This window comes from Buceros rhinoceros, unplaced genomic scaffold, assembly GCF_000710305.1.
Source record: "Buceros rhinoceros silvestris isolate BGI_N320 unplaced genomic scaffold, ASM71030v1 scaffold14252, whole genome shotgun sequence".
In the NCBI taxonomy this organism is placed as follows: Eukaryota; Metazoa; Chordata; class Aves; order Bucerotiformes; family Bucerotidae; genus Buceros; species Buceros rhinoceros.
The window spans coordinates 2,849-30,331 of record NW_010400796.1 but is presented as its reverse complement, the minus strand read 5'-3'; the positions used below and the strand labels follow the sequence as shown (position 1 = coordinate 30,331).

At 38.7% G+C, this 27,483-nt stretch overlaps 1 protein-coding gene across 1 annotated transcript; it reads right to left on the bottom strand.

Moving 5' to 3' along the window:
• Positions 1-6,453: 6,453 nt before the first annotated feature.
• Positions 6,454-26,905, bottom strand: TRAPPC11 (trafficking protein particle complex 11; the record flags this gene model as incomplete). The annotated part of the gene is made up of 25 exons (XM_010132039.1): positions 6,454-7,428; positions 8,852-9,019; positions 9,399-9,532; positions 10,414-10,505; positions 11,216-11,324; positions 12,564-12,720; positions 12,822-12,887; positions 13,589-13,708; positions 14,367-14,488; positions 15,961-16,109; positions 16,772-16,959; positions 17,457-17,612; positions 18,111-18,241; positions 18,870-19,002; positions 19,105-19,166; positions 20,250-20,395; positions 21,635-21,689; positions 21,784-21,862; positions 21,955-22,034; positions 23,340-23,433; positions 24,227-24,374; positions 24,719-24,852; positions 25,654-25,750; positions 25,982-26,055; positions 26,806-26,905. Coding segments are annotated over 25 exons (2,836 nt in total), but the record flags the coding sequence as incomplete, so codon positions are not given.
• Between the last annotated feature and the right edge of the window lie 578 nt (positions 26,906-27,483).

The window sequence follows — 27,483 nt, the reverse complement described above, 5'->3', positions numbered from 1 at the left end:
ATGCTACGCCTTCTCCATGTCGTGGATAGCTCTTAACTGATCATCATCATCACAGCTTGGCTTTGCGAATGAAGATCTGGGAAGGGCTTTTCCCACGCTCACTGCAAGCGATGAGTGCACCACGGGGCCTGTGTGGTGGATTTTTTTAGGTGAGGACTCTCGTTCTTGGCAGGCCCTGGCCGCCCTGTGCCCGGGTCTGTGATGTCCGGAGGTAGAGCAGCGACTCTTTCATGGGCACCCCCTTGCCGTGGGGAAGGAGCTTGCGTGCCCTTGTGAGGTTGAGAGCTCTGCTGGTGGTGGCATGTGCCTCCGGTGGGGTCTCCCAAGCCAGACAGGTCTCAGCTGAAGGGCTTAACTGATAGCGCTTGTACATAATGATGCTTCTCTCCTAGCAATGAAGTCCCAGGTAAACCCCACCTGCTCGGCAGTGCATGTTTCATTCCACAGGGTAACCCTGGCACAAAGAGCATCGTGCCAGATTCCCCTAGGTGCAAATGGGTACAGTTCCTTTCCAGTCAGTGGAGCAGTATCAGGTTGCTCCTGCAAAGAACATGACCTCAGGGACACCCTTGGAAACAGAAAAACAGTTCTGTTAAAATTACCCCCTGTACTCAGTAATACCTGGCTGAGGGGCATAAGAGCATTCCTCTCTCTCTGCCTAAAAACTCCTTCACTGAATCCATTAATCATTCTTATCAGCATGCCCTTTGTTGGGCTGTAAGTGTGTTTGAACTAAAATATTCTAAGTCCAAATCCTCTCCAAGTGATGAGTATCTTCAAGTTCCTAAACTAACACAGGCAATTGATGTCTTACCTACATTAAAGCCTTAAGTAGAGGAACAGTGACCCTGAGAAAGAGAGACTTTATTAAAAGATAACATTTGTCTGACCTATCTGCAACCTCCTACCTAGCTAGGTAAACGTCTTAGGCTGGTAGTTGAAAACAGAACTAAAATATTTTTACTTTGCTTTTTAGCTTCCTAATGTTTGCCCACAGAAAAACCATCATATGGAAAACCAGAGAGTAAGTATCCTAGTATTTCTGAGTGCATTTTGAATTTCCTTCCCTCTGTGATTATCATAAATGCCTTGATATTTATTAGTGCTGTTTGCTTTGTCATTTGTAGACTAACTTGAGAGAGCAGAGCTCTTAGAGCCGAGGGGTATCTGTTACTGAGCATGTGTGTCTGGGTATCTAGCTTCTAGGAGATGTGAATAGCAAAAGAGAGGATGCATGTGTGTGTACGTATATGTATATATACAGGCACACTCACCTACACATATGCTCGTGCTTGGCTTATAGCTGGGGACTCTGGGCAGGATGGGACACTGGCTACTCATGGTTTTGCTTACGTGTCAGGGCTGAAGAAGGCACCATGAATAGCCCCAGCTGAGGCTGCAAGGCAGCTAGCCCTACTTCTACTGCTTGTAAAAACACACGGCAAGATCTCTGAAATATGGTCATAAAATCGATCGGTGAAGAAAAATTAGGCCAAGTTCATCCTGTGCTGAAGGCTAATACAGTATCTTCTGTATGGGACAGGGAACTGAAATACAATGAGCTCATTTGGGTATTCATTTCTGTTTTACTGGAATTTACTTATTTCACTGGCGTACATAGGTATGTGTACATATAACATGTATGTATATATAAAAGCTACATAATTAGAACCATCTGGATTCAATATATCACATACTTATTCAAATAGTTTGGGAAAGGAATAATTTAAATACTGGTTGACCAAAAAAAATCAAGTATAGAAAATCTGGTATTTTTAAAAGTTCAGGCTTCCCCTTTAACTACTTCGAAATACTCAAAACGACCCACGGTGATTCCTAAAGAGGGCAAATAAAGCAGAAAAGCTAAACATTTGCATGCAAAATGGTTTACAGGGAGAAAGTATGTGTGTGCTCGAAAGTAGAAACGCTGTTGGAGGACAAACAGTTAAAGCTTTAGAAAGAATAATTGAAATCTCAGCCTGAAGATCAGCTTCCAGTATCCCCATGGAGTCAGATACTTTCTAGCAATTCCTAAATGCAGGCAAAAATACCAGCTATGTGTTTTCATTTCCTTCCCAAGGAGAAAATTTTGACTCCCAGATCTCCCCCTCCCACTGGCAAGTTCAGACCATGGTAACTAGCATGCATAGTTAGCATAGTTTTGCATTGATACAACACATCCTATAAACATAGCTATACAAACTTGATTGCCCTTGCACAGCATCCTGTTCCCTGGCAACTTATCTAGAGATCTGGCAAGGAAATTTGACACAGTTTTCTCAAAAAAACCCCAAACAACAGAATAAAATATTTACATTCTGTTCAGGTGAGGGAATTTATACTGTCTTGAATCAATCTTTGGGGTATTTAAAAAGATCTATTTAAATACATATGTGTCTGAGTTTAGTTATCCAACACTTGCCCTCTCTTTGGTAGCAAGACAAATGACAATTCTGAGGAATGTGGAGTTTTGCTTTCCTAAAATCTGGTTGATTCCCCTTAGTATTTGCAACATATATTCCTCACCTCCCCCCAGATTAAAACTTTCTTTAAGGCTCACAAAGAAAAAAGGACAGAAAAATTTAATCAGGCTTATTGTTTTTAATTTAGCTTATCATGTTCAAGTCTACCCTATGCAAGACCCTGCACTGTGAAGTGGTCTTCTGTAAAAGTTCACTAGCAATGAGACAACAAGGCAAAGAATATGAAGCCTTCTGCAGTAAAAGGGGAGGAAGGTTGGTTACTTCTAACCTGAGGAGTTAGGAGTTTAAGATACATGACTAAGTACACATACCCCAAGGTGTGAGGCGTTCCAAGCTCCGGCTGGCACCTCTTGGTGCAAAAGATGTTGTGGTTCAGAGGCTGGACAAAAAGGAAGCAGAGCTCTTTTAGGTAAATTGTCTAGAAGAGTCAGAATTGCTTTCTCTCAGACGGACTTTGAAACAGCAAAGCAAAAAGCAAGCAGCCATTTTTATACGCTGATGCGAGCACGCACACGAGTACCACACCATGCAGAAGCCATGGTTAATTGGTAGGTAACCATCCTTTCTCATGCAACCTGCCATCCCTGTGCCTTGTCACGCTGCAGGGGACACTGAGCAGTATCCACCTCCACTGCAGAGTAAAGAAAGACAAGCGTCAGAGCTGCTTTGAGACTGGAAACTTCTCAAAGTCCTGCGCCACGTCCAGGTATTTCCTCAGGTGGAGGGTGCATGTGCACGTTCCCACGCACGGCAATGCCGAGCTGTATTCCCTCCCAGTCCACAGGGCCGCAGAGCTCTCTCTCAGATGACAGAAATCCACAGGCACAATCTTACAGCAGGTCCCAGCACATTCTGCTGCGGAGACAAAGGAAGGGTTTTCCCCACTTTGTCCGGAACAAGCAAAAAGGTAAGGGCACGTCTGGTGTCCAAGACGCAAAGAACATTTCAACCATAGAGTTCTGGGGTCCAGGAAAAGCAGCAGACCAATTAGTTCCCTGACTAATTGCAGAAAATCAGAGCTCATCTAGAGGGAACTTGGAGAACTTTGAGAAAAAGCATTGCAGGAAATACAGCAACATAAGGGAGATCAAACGGAAGGTCACGGTGATTTCTTGGAAGCAAGTAGCTATCTGCGCAGGCAAGTGAGCAAGCAGGAAAGCGTGCTGCCTGGGTTTGAAGGGAACCTTTTAGCGACCTTCTTGAGAAGGAGGGACCTTGCTGATCCCAAGCCCTCTCCACCAGCAAGGGGAACGGCAGTGACATTCTGCACGGATGGCATCCTTGCCAGTAGAGAGAGATTCACAATATCTGAGAAGTGGAGCAGAACAGCTGGGGTGGATTCTGACTAGTTTGCATATCCCAAGGCCAGTCTGTATCTATATTATCTGAAGTCACCTCTGGTTTTTTGCCGAGCACACAAAGGTGGAGCCCAGTGCATGAGCCCCTGGATTTAGCAGGATTAAACAGGTCCCAGGTAGCACGTATCACTTCCATTAGATTGGTTCATCTCTCAGTTAAAATAAAATTAAATGAAATAAAATCCAGGGTTTACTTTAGCAGAAACCTTAAAGCAGTTGAAACTATTTTCCCCCTCCGTAGTTTTATCAGACTACAGTACCCAGAACCATCCCCATGGAGAGCTCTAAAGAACAAGTTCTCCAAAATTACTTTACACTTGTTTTCTGAATCTTCTTGAAGCACAATGGCTAATTGGGATATATCCCAATTTTTACTTACTGCACAACTTGCTTTCAGCAGCACTTCACAGCTATTCCACAAACACAGTTCTGGTGAGGTAAGAAATGTTGTAAACATGAACTATTTTCCAACCCAGTGAGGTAAGGCAATGGGACAAACCTACTCAGCTAGTAGAAGCTGCCTCAGTACCCCACTGAGCAAATGTCTGTCAGGCCACACCTGCCAGCATGAGAACTGAGATACAAAGCAATCTGCATAGTCACTGCGAATTTGAGAGAGCTGAAGACAGTCACGAGTCCTGCACAGGTCTCCATCTGGCACTTCATTTAACAAGGTAAAATGCTTAGTCCTTGGAATAGAGCAGGAATTACTACTCTTAGCCCTATCAGTCTCTTGTCAAAAGCATCGCTGGAGGAGGACTGGGTAGGTAGGTAGGTGGGGGTAAGATACCTACAATCACTGTTGCTCCCCTTTAGCCTAACTTCTTCACTGAAAAAACATGAAGGAGCAGGAGCTCATTGTTCCTCAGAAAACAAAGCAGCAGAGCAAGTTTAAAGAATGAGATACTTCTGAGATTTTTTTTCCTTCTTCCTACTCTGCACACGTCAACCTCAAACCTGAAGGAGAGTCCTAGCAGACATATTCATACTCAAAGACTTCCAATCTGCCAAGTGAAGCCAGAGAAAGCATGAAGAGAAATAGGACATGCAAAAAGGAAGCTGGTAGAACCTCCAAAACCCCTGTGTAAATCAACAGACAGAGAAGACATCATGCAAGGACCTAAAAATTGATTAGGAATTAAAATCTGTTTTAGTCTTACACTTTTCCTGAACTACTCTGAAGCAGAGTTTAGAAGCAGTGAAGAAGAGGTAGAGAACCTTTCTTTGCTCCAGACATCACTGTAGACCAGACCTGAGGTGATGGGACATGTTGCCCTCTCACACACTTGATAGCATAAAACGGGAGGAAATTGTATTCTTAGGGCTGTTCCCAGCTCAGTATCAGTCTGAACATGTTGGTCTCAAACTTTTTTCCCTGAAAGCTATTTTTAAACTAGTCTAAAAGTAGCTTCTATTTTCCTTGATGCTGACTTAGTTCCAATTAAAATAGACTACGCTCCAGTGGTATACATTGGAGTTTGAATGGTGCTCATCAAAATACAGTAAACAATAAAAAACTTGCACTTACACTGAAATATATGTGTCCTTGTTATCTCCTTAAGTCTTCCAAAGGGATTTGGGTTATGAATCACAAACATCCCCCTCAGCATTAGAGTCACATGAGTCAGGAAGATAGTCATCATTAATCACTTTGCAAGCATTTCTAACAAGGTGGTTCCTGCTTGCTGCATGTTTTCATTCACAACAGTCGTTTACACAGCATAAAATGTGTGCCTAGCACTTTACAGACAACTACCACAAAAATTTTGCTTTGTAGTTTTTACAGCTACAGTAAGATCACACAAACCAGAAAAAGATTATTTGTGAATGAAAATTAAAAAAACCCAGAAATTACAACTATGGCATAGTAGCAAGTAATGTTTTTTCCATGGTGTGAAGTATTTCTATAGTATCTTTATACAGTTCCTACTTTTACTACTCACCATTTTGTGTAGAAACCTATTTACACAATTCACTTAAGACTTTAATTAACCATTGTAACCATGAAAGCACTTCACGTCCTCCCCTTTCTCAAAGGGATGCAAATCACTATTTCACTGTAAGACTGTTATAGGGGGAAGACACCCCAGTACTCCACCAAACACACCACTTGCATCGACATGTTTAAGAAGCAGTAGCTGAGGTGCCAGAGTTGCTGTAATCTGAGCAGCTACTAAAAAAAAAATCTGGATATAAAATACATTTTCCACTCTTAAAAGAAGAGATAAAATACTTATTCCATGACTGCCACTTAATTCATGATATTTAAGCAAAGAAAAAGGTTTCATTTGTTCTTCTCAGCATGGTTTGTCAGTTGTCTTTTCAGTGTATAGAAGAGGAAAAAAAATACTCATAATACATAATCTGTATGTATCCACGGGACAGCTGTATATGCTTGTGCATATTTTTTCAGGACTGCCAATTAGCCTACAGTCCTTTCACTGGTAAGAAATGTTTATACTCTTTTCTAAGGCTTTCCTCCAAATACCACAGCTGTTATTTTGGACTTCAGTGCCATGAACGAATGCACCAGCCCACAAGACAGTCCAGAGTTATGAAACAAGAGCTGTGAAAACAATGCAGTTAAGGACACAAGTAAGTTTCAGAGTACTCTGTTACAAGCTGTTTATTAGAACTTCACTTTGACAATAAATAAGGTATGTCCAAAGCAATCAAAATGTAATTTAGAAAGTTAAACAACTGAGGTTTTCACAATGCATTTTTTTATATATATACACACGTGATTTACTGCATTTTAAACACCAGTTCACCTGGAGCTGTACAACAGTAGGATGTCAATTTCTTAAATTCACACAGCAGGAAACTACCAAGACATATCTTTGATCTGGAAGCTGTGTGTGTAAAAATAATCCCAACCCATACTAGCTTCAGGCTGGATAGTCCACTGTTACAACTGAAACTCTCTGTTCATCAGACTAGCTGCTGAATTCAAATCCAGATGTATGGCTTACCCAGGAGAAACAGTGTCTTTCAGATTTATGGTTTTAAAGAACAAGTGAGACACTCAATTCCAACAGCACAATTTGTAGTTTACTGCGCTGCTGCACCCCCTGCTCTGCCCTCAAGGCAAGTGGCACGAAACAAACTTCTGTAAAGGATGATAATTTTCAATGCGGTAAATTCCTAGTAAGTATAAACTTTGCACTTCAACTTACTGTTAATTATGAAAACGTCTTTTCTTTTTGGTCAAATGAATTAGCATTTCTTCACTTAAATACTCAACGCTTATTCACTTAAATGCTCAAATACTCAATTATGCCTTCATAATAGTTTTAAGAGTTTGACATTCACATTAACTTCAAAAGAATGTTCCTGTTAAATAAAGCACCAAGTTTTCCCCATCTATTTATTCCTTAAAGAAAGTCTGAGACAAGGGGTTTTTAAACATTAGTTCTGCTAAGAGCTGTAATTTTAAAACAAAATTCAGTTCTTATGGTTTGATCAAAGCCATGTTTCCAAAGTGAGCTTTATGTATTCTGTGCAACATCCGATTTTCTTTAAGTGCAGAAGTACAGGTCTCAAAGTTATGCGGCTGCAATCGAGTTATCTGCTTGACGACCCTGAGGCTTTAAGAAAACAGAGAATTAAAGGAAAAAAAACTCCACAACCTGCTACAGACCATTTATAAGGCTACTACGAAACTCCCTTTGTAATACACTGTGTTGATCAATGTAGCTTTAGTACACCCGTGTAGCATTACGTCTATCCTCACTTCTAACCAGTTTCAATAGCAGCACAAACACTGAGGGCATCCAACAGAAATTTCAGTTTGTCCCGGTGAGTGCTTGGTAGAGGCCACAGCTCCTCAACTGCCCTGTTAAATGCCAAGAGCAACCCCCTACACATTTGGACAATTTGGCACAAGGTCTGGTTGACCAGAGTTCTGAGTATTCCTGCAGTATAAAAAGCTGATAATTATCAATGCATAAACCAGGAATGACACTTACAGTTTCTTGGAGGAATTTTAAGCAGTCACTAGAGATGAGAGGGAGCAAGGGGAAGTTTTAAAGAACAAAAAGCATCCTTACAATTAGCTTTTTTGGAGATGACTTCAAAGCAAAAGAAAAAATTCTGAAGCCTGAGATTCTGCAGGAATGTTGAGAACTCCATGCTTTTGAGGAAAAAAGTCTTTTGTATTGACTTAAGAGGACATCATGACAACCAGTCTAGAAGAGCCACTGATTGACAGCATATGCAAAAGTTCTCCCTATCTCTTCTGACAAAAAGAAAATGGAAAGAATGTCAGGCCTGCTTCCTGAAAACAGGATTACAGATGTCTGAACAAGCCCTCCTCAAGTCATATAAACAAACTCTTCAGGCTCCTCGCTTGCTAAGAGCTGCTAAAAAGTGAATACCACATTCTGGAGACAGCAGCAGTGGAATGACGAAGCATTGTTTTGGGCAGCTGGATTTAAATGATTCTTAAAAAGTCAAAAGAAGCCTGTGATGTATTTTTCACAACCTGATGGAATCGTCTTCAGAGTCATACCACTTAAGAAAAAAAATCCTAGACTGAGTGATTCACTGAGAAGATGTGTTTTTAAAAGTTATTTAGGAAGGTGTGGGATGCTACAGTTTTCTGAACCTCATCATACCAGTGGCTCGAGCACTTTTCTTTCAGAAGTGCCACAAGTTATGGCATTAAAGTACTTCATTACATTTAGCTCAATCCATTGTGCTCAAAATACAGACAACTTTAAAACTAATTTTACAGGGTAAGATGTGGAAGAACAGGGATAGGCTAAGCACAGTCAGCTAGTTCATCTAATCATAACCAAACACCTGTTGCATTTAAAGAGATCCAAGGATTTTGGTTGATGAAACCAATGCACAACCCAAGACTCTTCAAAGCAAATAACTCTGTTACAGGCTGGCCATTTTAGTCTGCTTGGAAACACTTGGCTTGGAACACCGCTGGGGCAGTAGTCCCCAAAAACTGAGCAGCCCCACAGCGAGCCTTTAAACACAAGGCACTTCTCAAGGTCTTACCTTTACAAAAATATGTGTTGGTATGAATCGTCTGAGCAACTGATTAGTGAAGCTTGGGAATCGCAGCAAGTTAACATGGAGAGATGGTAACTGCTGATAGCCAGCCATCAGAGGATAGAAGTTATATAACATCTCTTGCTGTGCGCCAGGAAGGATTCTCAATCGGATCTTACAAAGGAAAAGAGAAAAGCCACAAACACAGCTAAGTTCTGTGACCAAAAGCAGTCCTCTGTTTACTTTACGCAGAGTTTACTTTCTGAAGTTGGAAAGAATGCATCTACTTTCCTGTTCTAGTTAAACTACGGTTTCTCTTCTGAAACACCATGCTAGCCATAAACAACACGACAAACAGCTCCTAGTCAGGTTTCCATTTCGCCCTTCCTTAAATGGAGTCTGCATCCATGTGCTCTTCCAGACAGAATTTGCCATACTTTAAATATCTAAAAAACAACGAGTTTGTCCTCTGTGCATGTCAGTGTACATCTAATCAATGTATTCTTCACTACCAGATAAGCCAGCAGGATCGGTAGGTGTGACAATTTTGTACCTGTTTAAGGCCAGAGAACATGAAGGCATCACTGGGTTCCACTGACACTTCCACATCCTGGACTAAGTTGGTCTTATTTTGCAGGTGATATCTGACAGGTAGGGATTCTCGAACTCGTCCAAATGATGGCAGATCTTTGGAAAGAAAGTATTCAAATACACTTTAAAGTTCTATACATAAAAAATAAGTCTATCACAAACAGTGGTGAAAAGTTTGAAGAAAAGTACACATACAACTAGGCATCTAAAGCATTTCTGACAAGATTTTTTTGAAAAAGATTAAAGAACAGAACACAACTTCACTATTACTTTTCAAAAACACTTCTTCAACATCTAGTTACAAACCCCCCCAGCTGCTAACACTGTTCAAGAATGCTAACTAGGAAGTCACTTTGCTTGCTGCTGGTTATTTTCAGCTTACCAAAATCTTACAACATACTGTCAGGAAGCCCCTTCAAAATACAACAGGGAAGGATGGTGGAAAAATTTCAGCACAGATGAAACCAATCTGAGGAAAGCATAGGAGTTCTGTGTTTTCAGTGAGCTCTCCACTCATTCTCTGCTCTTGTGCAGGTGAAGTGCTAGAAGACAAACAGTTCACCTGCCCACAAGCAGCTCCAATTCTGCAGGCTGCATCTTTCCTGGGATGCAGCCAGGGCATGGGTGGACAGAACAATTCTTGCCACAGGCATCTAGAGAAACCTACTGGGAAGGCAGCATCAGCAGAGGTAACTCTGACCTTTGTACTGCCACATAACACAGACTGATCCATGGACAGCTTTTAAGAGAATGCATGTGCGGTACTAATTTCTAGCTCTTCCCTTGAACTGAAGTGAAGAGAGAGGGGTAAGGCTTGAGGCAGTCTAAGTGATGATACAGTTTCTTTCAGTAGCTCCATAATACCCAACACCAATTTCCTGTCTTTTGCTACAGTAAACGCAAGCCCTGGATGCTGTAGAACTTCGGCAGTCCTAAAAATTCCAACTGGGACATATATATTGCCAGATTAATATTACCTGCATTAACATGGAGGGGAATGCTCTCTACAATCACATGCGGTAGAGTGATGACTGTACTGACAACAGGTACACTTTCCACAGGTGAACTTCTGCAGGAAAAGATCAAATGTAGATCACGTTTAAAGTTATACAACATAACGTATCAAGTGAGTACATTATAAGAACACCACTTGTACGTGATGAAACTAAAATTGTAGTAATTGCAGTGGGGGAAAGAAAAGACTCAAATCCTTACACTGGATTGTTTGAAGTGTGCAAAAAAGTGCCTTAGCACGGAGCTAAAATAGCAAAAGACAAGTAAGAACACCAAGTAGCTCTAAAACTAAAGAAAAATAAACTAGAAAGATATACCTCAATATTTGTCTTTGAAAACTAAGCAAACACATTAGCTATTTTCCCACTCTAGATTGTGGTCTTGTTTTCTTATTTTAAAAGTTTGTTTCTTTCTATTGCTAAACTATTCCTTTGACTTGTCTTCTCAAGTGAAATATCTAATGTCTGGAGAAAACAGGTAATAGAAGGTGAAAAAACAGCTTTGTAACTGATCCAAGATCATACAAAGTAGAAAGCTTCATGGAATGTTAAAAACATAGCCACATATTTAGTTCTTAAGTGAAATATGTATTTATTCAGAAGTCTAACAAGCTAAGTAGTAATTAGTAAGGTCCACTAGACAGTGCTTGCTACCAAAAAAAGCCAAACACTTCCCCCCAACACCCACCCCAAACCCCAATTCACCATCATCTCTAAAAACAAACCAACTTACTTCCTCTCCCCATCCAGGCCAAGGGATACTTACCTCTTCCAGGAAATTATATAACATCCAGTTGCCACTCCACTGGCATTACTAACTGGAGGACATCGAAGGCAAAAGCATTCACTGGCACTCTCACCTGTCTGTAAAACAACTATCAGCAAGATTTTGTTTAAAATCAAAGCATAATCAGTACTGCAGAAGCCACCAAGTCTAAATATCTACAAACACAAGTGTGCAGCCAGAAAGGCCTTTGAAATGCTTTGCAAACTGTACCTACGTAATACATAAATTCAATTTTAAAAGTGCCATTTCACTTAGTGATTTTCTTAAAAAAGGAAGAAAATAGGTGAAGAGGTGTTTCAGTCATTCACAAGAATAATGTATCATTATTAAGCCTTACACAGAGCAGGGGATAGGGAATCAACCAAGAGGTGAACAGCTGAGTACCTGACATCTGAGGCAATTCACACCTCCCATACCTCCTAGCAATTAGCTCTTTAGGAGCATCAACCAGAAGCCACAAAACACAAGGTGCCAAAGCTGAGGATGAAATCTCATAGTTTGAGGACTAAGGAACCTGGGAAATAATGGCTTTTTTGCCAAGTAACCCTTGAATTTACAGAGGAACTTGAGTCTTGCAAGCTCTTGATTACATGGGTGGACAGCTGCCCCACAATGAGGCAGCAATCCAGACTGCCTGATTTATTCCAAGTTTTGATAGAATACAAGTTTTCACATCTGACTCGGCAAATGCAAAGACAAAGGTTTTTTTAAGATTTTGGATCAGGCCTACTGCTAAGTACACGATTTATTTGACTTCAGAATTAACATACTGAACTCTTACAGCTTGAGAAACGCAAACACAAAATATCTTACAGGTAAGTTATTAAATTGTGTTAGCTTAAAAAAAAATACACTCACTTCTAACTGTTCTTTACAGCCTACCCCCTCTAGCTGCACACTTCTCCGTTTCACAGGTGCAGTCATGAACATGGATCACTTCAGCATTTGGATGCTGCCTCTATCACGTGAGAAAGCGTTTGCATTCCAGAAAGTGTATGTTGTACATAAACACTGGAAATATCTTTCCTATGGATATCTAAGAAGTTGCATATCAGAAATACTTTCAGGTGCTTTCCCTGACATCTGTTACATCTAGAATTTTGGTTACCATTTATCATTCCAGTCTATTTACTTGATCCAGTGAAGCAGAACTACATTTTGAAGCATACTGCTGTCTAGGTTGTATAAGCAACCATAGTATTAAGCAACTTTCTTCTATTTAGAGGTTGATAAGCCAGTGCTATTTAAAATGTTCCCCTTTCTTACTCCCATCTTATGCAAAAAAAAAAAATCCTCCTGATAGAGAGCATAATTCAAGAAAACTTACCATTATCCACATGAGACTCTAGTTGATCTACTGGGGTCATGGCAGCTGACAGCTGTAGCTGGCTGGTTACAATAGTGAGAGGCCACGGAGAGGCACTCAGGATGTCTGTCATCAGTAAAAACGGTATATCTGCGAATACTCTGTCCAAGTGCTCCAGCTGTCAAGACAGACACAAGATCCGCCTATTTCTAACGAAACAGGGTGTGACCACTGAAAGCAGTGCGATTCCAAAATACCAACCATTTTTCAACCACGTACCTTTGTAGAGACAAATTTGACAGCAACGTCAAAAGGAAATACTGTTTCTATGGTTACAGTTTCATCCTGCATAGGTAACAAAAGGGGTGGAAAGTAGAGGGGAGAAAGTTATGTTCAGTTTCAGATCTGGCTACTGATGTCAATGGTCACTAATGCAAAGTTACTTTTAATCATCATTTTAATCAAGTTCTCCCCAGGACAGAATGTATCTAGTGTATTAAATATAGGAAGCTTTTCTTCTGATTCTCCAGGGAGACCTCATAGCAGCCTTCCACTACTTACAGGGGCCTACAGGAAAGATGGGGAGGAACTCTTCATCAGGGATCATAATGATAGAAAGAAGAGTATCATTTTCAAACCAGAAGAGGGTAGATTTAGATTAGATGCAAGAAAAAAAATTCTTTACTCTGAGGATGGTTAGACAATGAAACAGGCTGTCCAGAGAGGCTGTGGATGTCCCCTCCTTGGAAGCGTTCAAGGTCAGGTTGGATGGGACTTTGAGCAACCTGATCTAGTAGGTGTTTCAGCCCATGGCAGGAGGGTTGGAACTAGGTGATCTTTAAGGTCCCTTCCAACCCAAACCATTCTGAGTCTATGATTACACTTATGAAACTGCTCACCCTAAATTGGAGTACTGTACTGATTTAGCATTTTTTCTATCTACTAGAAAGGTGTCTGAGAGACTGGGAATTACAGCCTTTAGACTGAGAATATTTCTTGCATTTCATTAATGTATCTCCAGCAATTGGTGTAGCTTTACATCTTACCCGGTGACATTTGCAGAGGATTTCTTTCCCCTCAACGATAGTATTGACTAAGTAAGAAATGTAAACCAGAAACATTCTTGCACCAACTGTTCCACAACGAATGTATATTGGTTTTTCCAGCTGCAAAATAAAGGAGACAGTATTAGTCAAGCTATACCTAAAGTACATTAATTAGTCCTAGAGCTGTCCAAAACTTATTAATGATCTTGCTTGGTCCAAGGGGCAATAGTAGAATGGGTATTATTTTGACCGTAAAGAATCTCCTACAATGCAAGATCTTAATCGGGCAGCGAATGATTTTAATCAGAGCAGCACAACTCCAGTTGCTTCACTACTGGTGCTTGTCTGTTACTTAACAGCACAAGAAAAGAACTTTTACTGTGTAACACACGATATACCCATACTAGTCACAATTTCAGTTCAGTGCAACGTCTGCATATTTGATCCTCTTCCATGTTAAATAACACTTGGTGACTATTATTATCTACTATCCATTAGGCAGTGCATTTAATTAGCTGTTGAGATTAGCCTCCTTATTTTATTTCTCATCTCCCAGCTGCACCATCAATCCCAATCATATCTTATTCTTGAATTTAATCCAAAAGGGGAACCTGCTGAAAAAATAACTACAAGTAAACAATAGCTAAAATATGGAATAAGTATCTCATTAATCCATTCAGATATCTGAAAGAAAACATAGGTCCTTCTATGAGAGCCTTTTATTAGGTGATTCCCATTTTCCCAAGTGTGATAGAGGAAGAAGGTTTTAAGTCTTCACCTTTTCCCCTGGTTGCAAGTCTCCCACAGGGATATCAGGAAGCAATGCAGGAAAGGAGTCATCACATGTATCTGATCCATGAAGAGTCACCTGAGTTTTCTGAGTCAGGTTGGCATCTTGCCCTAGGATTAAAAACAGTCTTCATATCTGCGCTGGCTTACATCACTGAAGCAAGAAAGCAGTAACTAAAAAAATAGGATATTAATCTCAAAAAGCAATGCATGAGGAACTAACGTTGTTCATTTGAAGGAATCTTTCAAAAGTACCAGCAAAGAGTAGATTCCACAACACCTTAAGTTTTCTAAGTTGGAGGCTTCACATCCTGCAAGGTTTTTTTGTTTCACCTATTGACACCAGGAAAAAAAAAGTCTGAAAGCATATCTAGATACTCCCTACCATATAAAAAAACCACAAAATGATTATGTGATCCAAGTTTTTTCTTGGTCTCTATGTGAAGTAAAAAGGAAGTTTCACTGTCCCGTGATTCTTCTGTTTTCAAAAGCATGGCTTAATGCTTTTGCATCTTTAAATTGTTCTTCTAAATCTGTGTTGCAAACACATTTTAAAATAAGTATAGAAGTTAGGTGACACTATTCTTCAGTCAGAGGTTGACTAGAACAATGGCATTACTGCAGTCATGTGGGATAATTTTCAAAGCAAAACAACCCACATCTTGCCAAAGCACTGCAACTGTGGAAAATGTATCGCCTTCCCTATAAATTAAATGTCAAATTTCAATTGTTCCTTTAATGTAATCAGCGAGCCCACACTGACCTTGCATATCACATGTTAAGAGTCAGGATCAAGACCTGACAATTATTAAACACTGCTTTAGCAGCCAAGCCCAAACACCCAATTAGATAAGTAGGAAGAACACTCCACTGACTTTAATGAACCGTACAACTGTATAGAAAATGTGGTTCTATTTCAGAGTACACAGCACATCTTGCATGCTAGTGACTTCATGTTTTTGCCTTTTAGGATATTGCTACAAATAGACATACCAAGTATAACATTTGAACTTCACACGTTGAAAACTGTCAGCAATAACTACGTACAGCTAATTAGAACTTAGACATACAACATTTGTATTTTTTCCTTTAATTCAGCTCTCCACTGCTCCCCAAATTTCAAGCTGTTTAAAAACAAAACCACATTGTCCAGGGCAGGGGAAAAAAAGCAGGGGTGGATGTGGGAGAAAACCCAAAAACTATACTTAAACATTTATCTAGCACTGTCCAATGCTTTCATCTCAGCAAGAAAAAGACCTATCTCCTGGGAAAACAGTTTATGAGCAAATTAAAAGGTTAGGAAGCAATACAAAAGTTGTTTCCATGTTTTCTTCCAAACTTGTAGACTTATCTTTTGAAAAAAGCCACAAAAACACCACTGACAAGCAATGGTTAAGGCAACCATAAATGTATGAGACTGTTAGCTCTTGTTCTCACCACTAGTATCTCACCTTTCCCAACGTTCACTTGGTTTTGGCCCTTAATTACTGCAGGAGTGCCATTTACTATGTTTCTCTGCATTGCATCAAGAACAAGAATTCAATTAGGAGACTGCTGTATTAAAAGAAAATAGCCCCAGATACCTGGCTTTAAACCTGCTGTGAGCTTAACATCTTTGGCCACTGTCTCCTCATGTGACTGGACTGTCACAATCAAACAATACATTTCATTAGTCAGGGCAGGAGGTTCATGACGGAGCTGAACAGAAATGTTTGGCACTCTAGAAATAATCCTTTAAAAGAAAAGATTTGGTTATTGTAAGTTTCTTAAACAACAGGTTTTTAAGCCTAGCTTAAAGGAAATTAAAAGAGCCTATTGTTTAGGAGAGTTCTGACAACTGGTGGCTTATTCAGGTAGGAGATACAAGATTCCTGAAAAGCAACACGAAGCGAACAACTCTACAGAAACAGTTTGAAACCCCAGTAACAAGTGTTAATGGTTCAGATGTTCTGCCAGGAAAGGAAAAAAAAAAGCACCCCCAACAACAATCGAATTTAATTATTTTGAATATATCTAAATTAGTATTAACCTAATTATTAATAATTATTGCCCAACACAGTTCCTTAGGAATTCTTTGTTTGTGTAATGGCTTTTGTAAGAGAAAAATATCACCTCCTAGTTTGCACAAAAATCTGGGAAAAGTCTGCATAGCAAAATTAGGCGAAGGAGAGAACTAAAGCTTACTACTTCTGCTGAGAGATCAATGCAAGCTTTTTCTGTACTTCTAGCTATCTGGAGCCTCAGCACCTATCTTATCCACAGTTAAGCAAAGACATATTAAAAAGCTTGTACTAAAGAAGTCCCAACAAGTCCCTCTTCTTTTAGGCAGAATGATCAGGACTTCACAGGAGACTCAGAATGACACACTATACGTATTTCCAAGTTTTTACTCACATAGTGCTTGCCTGAATAGTCAAACTGTCCCAGTGCACTTCATTATCTGGAAGCTTAGGTCTCCGCCTGAAGGAACGTGCTGCCTGTAATGCTTCTTGAGATGAAGCAGCATCCCCACCTCCTCCACGCCAGTTCAGAATCACACAGCGGCCAGATTCACTTCCCAGGATCAAATCCACAGAGGTGATCTGATAGACACAAATTTAAACACGTACTGACAACTATGTCTTCAGATCACCTATTGTAAGAGTACAGCTTTCCAACACGGAAAGATGTGTATCACCAAAAATCTTCTGGCAGCTTTGCAGACTAAAGGCACCTCATCACACCAGGATTTTATTTAATGAAACAGTGGTGGGAAACATATCCATGCTCGTGTGTGCAGAACAGTATTTTGTAGTTTCCTACCCTGCCATGGTACTATATCACTCTCCCTTTTTTTTTTTAAATGTATTGTACATACGAAAAAAACAAACAACCCCAAAAAAACAACTTGAAGGAAGTTTTCATTACTTGCTTTGGCATTTTCAATAAAATTTTACATTCATTTTTGGTACTTGGGTTCAAGAATTCAGACATTTAGAACTGCAGTGACTTTAGTAACTGGTGCCAGATTAGAGGCAGCTTTGTAGTTTCGAGTTCCTTGAAAGCATCAGTAAGAAAGGTGTAAAACAAATTGACAAACCTCAATCTTTTTTCCTACATCTTCAGTTTTTGCAACAAATTTGAAAGTGAACTTTCTTGTTTTGCCAGGGACTAAGCACATTGTTCCTTGTGATGACTGTTCTAGAATATCACTTTTTTGATAGGCTTCTTCTACCACACAGTATTGGTTGTAATCCTACAACAGAATAGCGGGGGAAAAAAGTTAGTAAATCCAGATTTAAAACATCTTTAGACAGTAATGGTAGCACAGCAAAAATTAATGCTCTGCATTACTGGATCAAACTATACAGGTTCTTGCTATTTTTCACACTATTGAAGTTAGACTGAGCAAGTAATGACAACATAATTCTTTGACACAAGATATCCATTAATGTAACTTCATGCAAGAACATTGAGAAAAATAAGACATTAAAATGATACTTCTGAAACTTTAGAGTTTCACAGAAAAATAAAGATACAAAAGTTTAAATAATCTGCATTTCAGAGTTGTATCATAGTATCAATATATTTGTCAAAAGTGATAGATAATGCAAAAAGGAAAAACATCTTTCCAACTTCAATGTTAACAAACTCTTTGAAAAGAATGTTTGAAATTTTTTGTTTAAAATGACTAATAGATATTCCATTCTTATCATAAGCTTCTATCACTAGGTCAGAGATAGAACATAGTTACCTGATTATTGAAACTGATGCAGAGCTTAGAAAACCTGATAGGATGAGGACAATCAGCTCTCAAATATACATCAAACTGTACAGGAACATCAACATGAAAACTAGGAGCAAGAAATTTTGCTTTGCACTGCACTGGAATTAAAAAAAAAAAAAGAGAAACAAACAAGAAGTAAGTGTTAAACACAAACACCACCACTAAATTCCAGAAGCATGCTCTTGAAATAACTGGGGTCAGCATTATTCTGTGTATACTCTTAAAACTGGTTTGTACGTAAGTGGGACAAATTAGGCTAGTCACACCAGCACAGAAATCCACTTTTCAGCACTTGGCCAGAACCTCTGCATAGGACAGGAGAGGGAGACATCCACCAGAAAAAAAAAAAAATTAATCCTGTACACGTAGATACACTTATTTTGTAGTTAACACTCATTCCTGCCGCCTTTCTACAGGGAGTATTACTTTACACACATTCTGCCTTCTTTCTTCCGAATCCTACTTCAAAGCATACCAGAGTGGCAGAAGTGTTTCAAAACGCAAGGAATCGCTCTTTAGTAACCCATACCTGGGACAAGAGATCACTAGTTTCTCTCATGATTTATCATCTTTCTGACTTAGATACAGAACAGAGCAGTGCTGAAACAAGAGTTTCAGTGTTGCTGGCTTTAACACACACTTTCTGTTTTTTCCAGATTAGTTAGTTATTTGAGATACAGCTACACTGAAATTTATAATGTGGTGTAAATTTTCTTTCTTACTTACCAAATGGTATAAAATCTTGGACTTCTATTGTAAAAACATTGCTGCCTGCCAAGGAAACACGATCAGCCCACAATTTTTGTGATGCTTTCACAGCAGCAGTGTCACAATCTGGTTCAGGATCAGGGCTTTCATTCTGTATCCAGACACAAGATGACAAACAACAATAAAAGAAAGCAATCAAACGCTGACTCCTCCTAAGATTATTTAAAAGGGTAATAGGAGTTTTGCCACTTACCATTAGAACTTTTATTAAATTTTTTTCTATTCGAGATTTCTGATCTTCTGTAAGAGTAGACGCTAACAAAACAAAACCAAAGATTACAAGACAGAAACAAGCATTCTTACTTTTTTTTGAAAGGTAGTTATTTTTTCCCTTTAGACTGTATCCTTCAAAAAACACATTCTGAGGAAAAAGTTTCTAACATCCATCTACCAGCAATGAAGGATTCATTCAGTTTTCAGAATTTCCTCCATTTTAAGCATTACCTCTTAATTCTACAGCAACAAACAAACAAAAAATTTTGATTAGACAAGCATTTTATAATTTATTGGAGGAAAATCCCAAGAGAATAGTGCCTATAACTTCTTGTTATTTATGTTTAAAAATAGAATAAACAGTAGGGAAGTCTGGAACATACAAAGATGCAAGCTCAGACAGTATTGGAAACAACAACTGGAAGGCAACAGGAATAAAAGAGGACTAATTGAAATAAGCATTCTTCTCCTGAAGATGAAGAAAGGAGGGTTTGTCCCATTGGCTTTTACGACAAAGCAGAGTAGCTTGGCTAGTAACAGAAGATGCAAACTCATTTTTACCACACCTACCCTAATAGTTGTATTAGTTAGCAATTTAAGGCACAAAAGGATTATTTCTGTAACATCAAGTTTACAGATTTTACACGAAGCAGAGTGCTTGTGCATTATTACTGTGTAGCCACCCTATGTCACTTTATATTTTCTCTAGATTATATCACATGCATATTACATCAGCAGAGTTCTATCAAAAAGTCCAAGAGAAGAACATTCAGGATTTTAAAGTCCAGAAAAAATGTGCTAGCTTTGTTACTTAACAGGCAAAACGTTCTTCCCCTTTCTCCCCACATCCCAAAGCTCAGGAAGTTTCCGTTACATTATTTGAACGGTCTCAAATGAAGCTCTGTGCCTCAGATATCCTGACACAGTCTATTTGAATGCAATGGATTTTAACACAGAAAAGCAAGAAAATTCAACTTCCAGCATACAAGAGAAGGTATACAGTTATTTTGTAGTCAAATCATTTGAAGAACTGTAAGCACTGTGTTGGACAACGATTTGTCAGATTTCCAAACATATGTACTTTAATTTTTCTGTATAGGCTGAGTATATTTCTTAAAAGAATACCTCTACCCAGTAGCTCTAAAGAGTATGTTATATAATCTCTTAGCTGGGCCATCAGATATGAACATTTAAGAGCTGTCGTCAATATGGAAGTGAGAAGAGTCCACCATCCTTCGCTGCGATATTCACACATAACATAATCCAAGAGCCTGCAACACAGTAAGATTGAGAGAAAAACAAGTTATACACACACTAATACTGTTAGAAGCTCACATTTATTTAGTATCATTAATACAAAATTCATGTTCACTAATACAAATGCTAGATTAAAGTCCAACCTGCTGTTTACCCATGTCCACCCTTATTGAAAACAGCATGAAATTATTGTAGAAATAAAACCCAAACGCACTTATTCCATGAAATTTCTATTTCAGGCTAGAACAATTTTCACAAGAGAACAACAGGAAAATTTACCTGTCTTCACAAAAAGCATTAGCAAAACAGCAACTGGACAGAAGAGTCTTAGTCCAGCATTACATTAAAAATACACTTTATGTGTGCAGTGAGTTTTAAGAAAAACGAACCAAAACCCCACAATAAAAGTCCTCTTCCAAACTGAAGAATTTTAATGTTCCTTAAGCTGAGGTTTCTTTTCCCTTCTACCTTCTATTGCCTGCTCCCTTTGAGGGTTTCAAAGGCTTACAAACAACACATGCATCAATCTTTATCAGGCAAAACTGCACAACTAGTTATGGTTTTAATACTGAACAATGCTATTACTAGTAAAGCAGAAGTTAATTTTTTTTAAACTGTTTAGCTGCTGAGGATGAGCGTTTCTGCCTACTTCACAAAAATCTATCAAAACATAAAAAACAAATGCCAGTTTGTGTAAAACTTAGTCTTGATGCAAACCGAAATTCTTATCCTAGCCTATCTTCTCCATGTAGCTTAGTAACAACAATAAACACATCTCTCCTACCTCAAACATACTCCCGTTACAACATATCATTAATCAGGTTTCAAAGATCATAAGTAATTAGGGGGCAGGGGGACACATTTCTGTATTTTTTGAATTCTGTGGCTACGAAGTCGGTAATTAAATGTAACTATATACCGATTGCAGTAGCAGGCAAGTTTCAGAACTCACTCCTGAGAGAGGGAGAGAAAGACATCACTCAGTCAGTGAGCTAGAAATAAGCAGTGTTTACCCAGTAAGGCAAACGCCCATCACAGCTTAGAGCGGGAAGTTTTTCTACTCTAATAACTGACTCAACATATCTGTTTTGCTTTCTTTAATATAAGAGGCATTCAGACCCCAAAGCTTGTGCTTCAAATCCAGGTACGAGGAGCATCTTAGATGAGCTTCTAACATCACCTCACAGCAACAAGACATGGGGTCTTAGTGAGAAGACTAGCACGTGAAAGAAGCAATCATGGATGGTACTCACTTCAAAGCTTTTGCGTAATCTTTAGCGTAGTAATATTCTTCTCCCATTTGAACCACTGATTAAAAAAAAATTAAGAAAATGGTCCATATCAATACCAAAAGTCTTTGCAAAATTTATTTTTTAAAATGCATCTGATTATCTATACTCACTCAAATGACTTTTCATTCTTGGACATTTGTATTTCTTGAACTGTGCGACAGCATTGCTCAACAAAGTAATTATTAGCTCCTAATAGAAAAAAACAGCACTGACATCATTATATATGTAAACATTAGGATAATGTTAGAAAACAGAATTTCTTTTTGTGGAATGAAACTTACTGAGTGAAGGACATTTCTCTCTTTCAACTGTAGGGATAAAATCCCCATTTTTTCCTTTTCAGGATCAGAAAGATCAAAGCCTGCATAAGACAATGAAAAATCCATGATATTGGAATTTTGTCGAGACCCAAAGGGAATTATCTATGTGGTGAGCTATATACAAAGCAAGCTCCAACTCAAGCGTACTCAAACTTGTAAACATTCTTTTGCCTAGGAGAGGGATTGTATCGCTTTAAGCGCTCATCCATCCTCCATGTTCTAGAGGGGAAATTCTGGGACAAATCTCTTGCATTTTGTTTAAAAGAAGTTATCTGAAGCTACCCAAAAATAGCAAACTACAGTAAGACGACCTAGTGTTTAAACTGCATCTATTAACATTTAAAGCACATATGTTAAGATAAATTTGTAGCCCTTTCCTATCTGATTTCAAGTAAGGATTCAAATTTACATTTAGAGAACGCCAGCATACGAAGAACTGTATAGGCCTTTAAAACGCTATAAGCTCTGGTCAGAACCAAAACCACTGAATATATTAACAGATGAAGTTTCTCTTAAACTGTTAAATCATGGCAGTAGTTTTTAACTAATTTTGAAATAGTAACACTTGAAGATAAAAGATATTAGACAGTACTGTATTTACAACAAGTGAAATAAAGTTTTTAAAAAAGGGCAGTGATGAAGTAGCAAAGCCCAAAGGACATGCAGAAAATTAAGAATTGGAAACCAAACTGAGACAGAGAAAGGGACTTAAAACCTCGGTCAACAATGCAGATCTCAGAACTGTATGTGTATTAATACATAGCTTAAAGCTGTATATTCAAAGCCCAAATTTCTGAGAAAACATCCCCCTTAAAAAACCCACAAACTCCTTTCTTAGCCTAAAATCTAGTCATTGCACGCTCTCAATCCATTTCAAAATCCAGAAAGTTTTTTCAGAAAGAGTCATGAGTTCCTGTCTACAGTTGACAGGATACAGTATGGATGGCAGGATGAATTCATAACAACTGCATTCAAGGACATCATTACTTTTGCTGTTCTCCAACTTCTCTTCCCAGGAGTGCATCTCACTGCACTCAGGCACTCCTGCAGCACAACGACTACAGGTAGCTTAGACAGCAAGAGAAAGAGAAGAGCAGCAGAGCTTCAGTATGGCCCATGAAACTTTGATGAAGACCTGATCCTGCACAAACCTGCGGTTCCTTTTTCTATTTGTTACAGAGATCAAACACACATCCTGTACTTCCAACTAACAAGAGTGAGATCTCAGCCTTGCATTTGTCTCAGTGGAAAAGGTATTACTTGCTAATGCTCAGTAAGTCAGCTGGCAGGATCAGCAGCTGGAAACACTTGTCCGAACTCCACAGATGCAAGACACAGAAACGTACTTAATATTCCCTGCCGCCATGGTCTTTGCCCGTAGAAGTCAAGCACTCCAGTTTGCGTTTCCAGGGGATCCGGATTGGGATATGTCACAGAGGACTGTAAATTCAGCAAATATAGTCATAAAAAAGGGGTTCACATTTCATTTTTAAGCATTACAAGTGATTTGATGCTCCCACGCACATAAAAAGTTTGCTTTAAAACATATAGCCTTTCTGGTCTCCTGTACAAAAACAGTACTTCAGGAAGCACAAACATTTAACACTCATTCAGTCTGACATCCTGCTTCATTTGTCTCTAATACTGTTACAGAATAACTGTATGCGTAATCATTTGTAAAACTAGTTCCTAAGAAGATAATCCAAGAACAACAAATTAATAGCACCAATAGGAACAAACATATTTTAAAATAATCAGAACATGTTGACTGGAGAGTAGCTACATATAATTAGCATGTATGTTTTACCGACTGCAGGATCAATTTTCCATGCAACCCTTTCTGCCAGAGAAGCACCAAAACCCCCTCCAAAACAACAACCACCCACACGCCACAGACACTCTCAACACTAATGCTCTTTTTTCTCTGCTTCCTGTAAAGTCACTGAACACAGAGCCTATAGAGAGAAATATACTGGCAAAACAAAGCAGTAAATTTTCAAGTATCCAGAGGTGTAGAAAGTATACTATTTTTTTAAGTTAAAAAAAAAATCACATAAGAATTATTAATAAAATAAACACTAACATATTTGTTCTCAAGTGACTTTTCCAATACAAAACAAACATATCCTTTCCTTGGATTTCATTTACACATATTACAGATTATTCCACCGCCCTTTGAGATTAAAACATTAGATAATTTACTATCTGGTTACTTTCTCCCATTCCAACTTACATCATGGTTACAAAGCATACTTGCTAGTTGTTTCCGTTCCTGTGCATAGTAGGCTGCTTGCTGGTAATAGAATCCTGGATTCTGAGTTTGAATTGCTGTCAATCCCAGCTTAATCGCTTCATCGAACAAGTCACCAAAAGCCTGAAACCTATTTAAAAAATTAATAAACAAGATTACGTACAGGACAGCAATTTGAATTGAAAGGTACACTTCACTTAAAAGTTCTAGTTAGTCTTAAGACAGATGGTATTTCTGTGAAGTTTTGCATCTAAGTTCCACGACTGCATTTGTGTCATACCATGTTCACTCCCAGAAAGAAGTGGTCAATAATCAATGCAAACCAGAAAAACAACATGCAGGTTTCCTGACCTAGTGTATCTCTTTCTTCAGTAAATAAACACAGAATTTGTATCTTGCCTAGAAAAGTAGAACAGCAAGCTTCACAAGGTTATATAAGAACTAAATCAGGAACATTGCTAAGCAAAAACGTACTGTTTAGACATCCAGGCAGCATGCTCAAAAGCCAGTTCTGCACTTCCTATTTTTTTCTTGCACAAGTCAATATGTTTCCTGAACTGAGCAATTGCATCCAGAGGAGTATTATGCTGAAAACAGAGGCGACAGATCTAGGAAAAAAAAAGTAAAAGCAAAATTGTGTTAGGCTTCTAAGGATTAGTTTTAAAAGAAATTTAAAAACTGCACCACCAACCACCCCCCTCACGCCCACTCCAAACTAACTAAATTTACTTATTTCTGAAGATCTCAAATGGCATAGAAAATGGACAAGAAAAATAGATGTAAACCATAACGTACTTACATCTGAAACCAAGCAGTGCTGACACCTAACGTTATTTTTCTTCCCCTTCTCCCCCAAGTCATCAATGGAAGAGCACATAACTCACAGCCAAATTCAAGACAGAACTACAGAGCCACTAGGAAGATCATTATCTTTGAAGCCTGCAATCTGCAAACGGAATTTGATGGCATCCAATTCCAGGATTGTTGTAAATGGTGGGACAATTTTGTTTTATCTAAAAGCCCCCAAAATACCACAAAAATATGGTCTGATCCTTAGAGAGTTACCTTCCTCCTCCTAACAAGCAGAAACTGACTATACTGGCTTAACCTTTGCAAGAAGACAAAAGTATTCAAGGAACAAGCAATGCTTGTTTTCATTCTCCCTGCACAGAGTAAAAGAGAGTCCAATCCTTCAAGACATTCCCAAAACTTCAGCTATGGATCTTTCTTTTGTGCGGAATTCAGAAGTTCCTGCAAGTCTGAATGTAACTGGTATTCCACTGATAGCTGTTCCTAATCCATTTCCTTAAAAGCAACATAAAATAGAACTTTTAAACCTTACAAGTAAAAAAAGTTGATGCATCTTTAAAGTGAAGGTTGTCAAAGATTAGAAGTAGTTCACTTGTTACCTTGTAGTTTATAAATCCTGCCATGGTCTTGATTTCCAGCATGTTTGTTTCATGAGCCCTCAATTCATGCACAAGATTATAGGCAGTTCTGTAATTTCTACACAGGAATATTTAAGTTAGACTTAAATCATAAAAGATAATAAAATGTATGAAGAGGACTGCTGACAGCAGAAACCAGCCTTCCAATGAGAGTGTTCTTCCCAGTGAAGAACTCACTCCATAAGTACATTTTTAAATAATTTTGCATTCAGGAAAATACTTATCATAGTCTACGGTTTAGCAGTAATTTGGGGCAGAGAGGGTGGGGGAAGATTTACATGAGTCTTACTTGAGAGCATTCTGTGTATCCTGTTTCAGCTCACTGAAGAATGCTATTTTGAACTGGTGCCTAACAAATAAAAGCTGCAAAACACAACCAGTGTACATCATTCACAAACATCTGAACATACCTGTTACCTACAAAACAGACAGAGTTGATAATTTCAGAGGTTTACTGATACAACAGTTGACTCGAAAAACTGACTGTGGAACTGTTTCCTAATAGTTCTCTCTTCCACCATGATGCAGCAGTGATGTTTCAACAGATTTAATATAATCCAAGCCTTTTACTCTGGAACAGGGCAGAGGCTTTGTAACACCCAAAAATCTCTGCACTAACAGTGTTGATTGTTGTTTCGGAGATCACCATTTCCACAGATCCCAGCTCCCAAGAAAGGGAAGCTGGCAATTGCAACAGACTGCAGTGTGTCTGAGCAGATATTTAACAGTTTGAAAAGTGAAAGTTAAAAAGGCAAATCAAGTGCAACTTTAACTACAAAATGTGGGAAGCACTTCCCACAGCTTCTGAAGACATTACATTCAAATAGGTTAAGCCATATAGATAATTAACCCGCCCCTCTTTTTTTTTTAATAGGAAAACTTCATTTTTGGGCTGCAGCTCTTCCTCTAAGGAAGACATATGTAAAAACAAAACCAACCAAAATCAAAGTTTAAGTTGCAGAAAAAGAAACCATATTTACTTTCTATACTGAGATAAGGCACCTCAAGTTGGAAGAGGGAGAATAAAAGTGTTTAAACAACAAACAGCCCTTATTTTCATCTTTTAACATGCAATAGAACTTACATAGTATTTCAAAAATAGGGTAACATTACCTGATGAGTGGTTTTGTTCAAGAACTCCTTATGAGATTTCACTCTTCGTATTTCTGTATAATAGTAAGTCTGTGCATGCTCATAGAAAGCATTTTCCAACCTGCAACAAAGTTGCTTATAAGTTTTATGAAGTTTCTCCCACATACAAAGAAATTCTGAAATTCCTCAGAATAATACTTCTAATCATGCTTACTTTAGGGTTGGCAAAATAGCTTAGGTATTACCGAACTCCTCTGTGAGTTACCACACTGGCTGAGAGCCTGCAGACAAAAAAATCCTTCACACAAAACCTTACATAGGGGTAGCAAAAAGTAGAACAAGTAGGTTTGAGAGCTGCTGCATGAGAAATCAGTCCATAAAATCTCTAGTATTTAATGTAAGAAAGACAGAGGGTAGAGGATAAGCTGTTTGGGTTTTGCAAGGCAATAGAAAGTGGAGAGATGCCTCAGCCAAAGCAAGCAATCCTTCCTGAGGCGCTTGGGATAAGTCTGATCAGGTCAAGATCTTATTTGCTGAACTGTGGGGGGAAGAGTGGGAAGGAAAAAAAAGCAATAAATAAAGTTATGAGGGTACCAACTAGGCTTCATCATTCTGTCAAAACATCAACACTACCTGGGTTGCAGAGGTAACACCTGAACTTGTGTTTACAAGATAAATAGCCCAATGGCAAGTCAAAGG